The following is a 4021-nucleotide window of genomic DNA, read 5'->3' on the forward strand; positions in this document are numbered from 1 at the left end:
CATCAATTTCAAAACTACACAATCATGAAGTTTAGAGAAAATAAAGAATAAAGGAGTGATTTACTTTTAGCAGGTTGAGGACCATGGGGCCTAATTGCTGAAGTTTTCTTCCCATTGGTCTTCAAACTCATAAAAGCAGCTCTGCCTTCAGCCTCAATAGTATCCACAGAGTCCTTATCAGTCAGGGAAGCCGTTTTCATCATGCCAATAAATGTACGACTTTGAAATTCACTGAAATACAATACAATACAAAGATAAAATGAGAAAATATGTAGTTTTGGGATACAAAACTGCTTGAGCAGAGGAGTGTGAGAGGGAGGGGTGCATTGGTGGATAGGTAGAAACTAAAAAACTTGGATCTCAACCATATGGTCTCAGGTTCAGTCCTACTGCATGGTACCTTGGGCAAATGTCTTCAATTTTAACCACTGGCTGACCAAAGATTCAAGAGCAGATTTGGAAGACAAAAACTGAAAGAAGTGTCATATGTGTGTGTTCCTCTCTGTCCTAGTCCTGACATTGCGTGTCAGCTGTAAACAAGTCTCTGGCATACAAAGGGTCTCATTTCTTTCCAATCTTCACTGAAAGCATGTCTGCCCATTGGGAAATATTACCTTGCTTGGAAAAAAAGTGAAGGTTGGTGACAGGATAGGCATCCAACCATAGAAAGACAACCACAATGAACTCCATCTGACTCATGCATAATCATCATCATTGGTCAACATCTGTTTTCCATGCTGGCATGGTTGGACGGTTTGACAGCTGTTTTACTTTCATTTCTTTGGCTGGATACACTTTGTAATGCCAACCGCTATACAGAGTGTGCTGGATACTTTTTACATGCTACCAGCACAGGTGCACGCATGGAAAAGTGGATGTTAAAACAAAGATGGGGACTCAAGAACAGAAACCATTCCTCAGATAAGCTTCCATAGACACATTCTACTTACAGATTTTTTAGTCAACCGAAGGCTATAGGAGGAGACAATTGCCCAAGATGCTGTATAGTGAGATCAAATATGAAACCATCCAGATGCTAAACAAACTTCTTGATCATAAAACCATGCCTAGTTTTAAACAATGACCCAGTTGGCAAGCACTAAAGAGTTTGTCTTAACCTATCTAAATCGAAAGAGTCCACTGATCAACTGCAATGTTTCTGCTCAATTTTTCAAACTATTTTAAAGAGTGCATTAGGTGTTATTTTCATGGCATCTCTGCAATGTTTTAACTCAATTCACCAAACCATTTAACAGAGTGTACTAGGCACCTGAGAGAGATTCACTGCTTTCATTTCAATAAATTTTGAAAATAATGAAGAATTTATAAAAATAACTCATTAACATAATTTACATTTGACGGATATTTGTCCTCATCTTGTTTGTTGTTAACACAACATTTCGGCTGATATACCCTCCAGCCTTCATCAGGTGTCTTGGGGAAATTTCGAACCTGGGTTCTAATTCCGAAATACAGAACTGTATTAACTCATTATAAAACTGATGTAAGGCAGCAAACTGGCAAAATAGTGCACTGGTCAAAATGCTTAGTAGCATTTCGTCCATCTTCACATTCTGAGTTCAAATCCTGCTGAGGTAGACTTTACCTTTCATTCCTTGAGGGTCAATAAAATAAGTTCCAGTAAAATACTGAGGTCAATGTAACCAACTTACCCTTCCTCTAAAATTGCTGGCACCGTGCCAAAATTTGAAACCATTATAAGAGTGATATTTGGAACAAATTAGCATGAAATTTTTATGGCAGTTTTTAATTTACACTACCTTAAAACAGGAAGTTTGCATCTTAAAACCAGAGGAAGTCTCAGGTAAGTTGATATCAAAAGTGCTCAGTGAATTGTTAAGATGTTAAAACATGATGGGAGGAATAGGTTTATTCTTGTGAAAGAGTGCTAGGTGAGACAAACAGACAATTAGAGAAGGGAGCAATAGAAGGAAAAAAGGAAGTTTAATGTCAAGGGTTTAAGAGAAAGAATCAGAATGATAAGGACAATGGGATGGGTTGAGTAGAAGGCAATTCAGGGCAACCCTATGTTACATGTTAGTAGACAAGAGTGCTCCAAGAAACACCTTTAATACTTACTAGTGTCGTCTTTGTAAGTAATTGAAGGGCTCTGCTTTCATTCTTACACCTTCACTGAAGATGGCATCTGCTTTTTTGCTATTTCCTAGGAGTTCATACGCACTGGCCCAGGATTCATAAAACATTGCATTCTGAGAACCAATCCCTTTACCAAACATATGTTCATACAACAATATTGGATTGTCATATAGATTGGCCTTTCAAAAAAAAAAAAGAAGAAAAATATTTTTATTGGAAAATTATTAACTCTTGGAAAAAATTAACTTTTTAATTATCATTTATTTTTGACATTTCATTTAAAAGTTACTAAGTTCTTCAGGGTGCTTAAATTTTACCAGTTTTAGTTTAAGACTGTGGCCATACTGGGCAACACCTTCATTTCTTTCAATTTAAATGACTTCAAAAGTTTATCAGAGACATATACATGCAATTATGCTGCAGAAATTTTGTACTCTTAAATAACTTGGTTCTAACGTGAAACCCTATTTTATCACTGAATCTCTTCTATCATGGAAGTCATTAACCCATTAGCATTTAAACCAGCCATATCTGGCCCAAATATTCTGCCTGTTTTATACTAAAACTGACTAGATCAGGCCTCTCACACCCACTCTGCAATGTCATTCTAAAAATAATTATATCAACGAAATATCAAAGCTACAAGATACTACAGGAGTAATTTTAGAAAATGTGAATAAATATTACATTTGACAGAATAATCTGTATACTAAAGGGTTTAGCTGGCCATATCCAGCCAATTCTGTCTATTTTATGATCAAACTGGCCAGATCCAGCCTCTCACACAAGCCCTACAGTATCATTCAAAAAATTAACAGTTCCCTCATCAAAATCTCAAAGCTACAAGATAATGCATGATTAATTCAAAACAATGTGAATAAATAAGCTATATTTTTGACAAAATGTGAATGCTAAAGGGTTAAACACTGAATTCAACAGGAAAATATGTTTAACTTTTGGAACTCAATGTTATAGCAAGATTTTCTTGAATGCAATCTTTCACAAATACAGAGAATATTTGTGTTAATTCTATTGACCTCAGAGAAGGATAAAGGTGAAAGATAACTATTACGATAAAGGGGAGATAACCAATACGAAACAAAATATAATTTTGTTTAATGCTATTTAATTTACTTACAAATTTCACCCAGATTTCAACATATCTTGGATCATTCTTGTATCTGTCCACTTCAGAAAATGTTAACAAGCAGCTTCTGAGCAGAGAGGGAAGATCCTTCCCACCTTGTGGGTTGGTTTCTTCCATCCATGTGATATACCTAAAAAGAACAGAATTAGTCAACATGTTTCCAACATTAAAAAGTCATAGCAAACAATTAATATACAATATTACAATAATCCATACATTCTATTCTATAATACAGTAATAAATATATCAATCTAAAGTATGTGTGGTGCATAAGAAATGAAAGTAATTACAAACCACTTCAACAGTTTTATTCGTCTTTTCATTTTTATATACATCCACACATCCACACAACATATATCCATGTATATATATATATATATATATATATATCATTTATCTTTTACTTGTTTCAGTTAGTAGTTTTAGCTGACTGGGTTAACCCCAGTACTTAACTTTTTTTAAGCTTGATACTTATTTTATCAGTCTCTTTTGGCAAACCACTAAGTTACAGGGACATAAACACACTAACCCAATTTGTCAAGCAGTGGTGATGGACAAACAGACACAATGATACACACACATCAGGCTTCTTTTAGTTTCTGCCTACTAAATCCACTCACAAGACTTTGGTTGGCCCAAGGCTTTGGTAGAAGACACTTGCTCAAGGTGTCACGCAGTGGGACTGAACCTGGAACCATGTGGTTGGAAAGCAAACTTCATACCACACAGCATGCCTGTGCTTAAATACATACATAT

At 35.4% G+C, this 4021-nt stretch overlaps 1 protein-coding gene across 2 annotated transcripts in view; it reads right to left on the bottom strand.

The window, feature by feature from the left end:
• LOC106868041 (mitotic checkpoint serine/threonine-protein kinase BUB1) overlaps nucleotides 1-4021 on the bottom strand; it is a 61283-nt gene that overhangs the window by 50486 nt on the left and 6776 nt on the right. For both annotated transcript variants that reach the window (XM_014913161.2, XM_014913154.2), the window contains exons 3-5: nucleotides 3257-3395; nucleotides 2101-2297; nucleotides 65-231 (exon numbers count right to left, since the gene is read on the bottom strand). In XM_014913161.2, the coding sequence (XP_014768647.1) occupies nucleotides 65-231; nucleotides 2101-2297; nucleotides 3257-3395 (503 nt within the window). The remainder of the gene's footprint in view (nucleotides 1-64; nucleotides 232-2100; nucleotides 2298-3256; nucleotides 3396-4021) is intronic.

Source organism: Octopus bimaculoides, chromosome 9 (assembly GCF_001194135.2).
Source record: "Octopus bimaculoides isolate UCB-OBI-ISO-001 chromosome 9, ASM119413v2, whole genome shotgun sequence".
NCBI classification, from domain to species: Eukaryota; Metazoa; Mollusca; class Cephalopoda; order Octopoda; family Octopodidae; genus Octopus; species Octopus bimaculoides.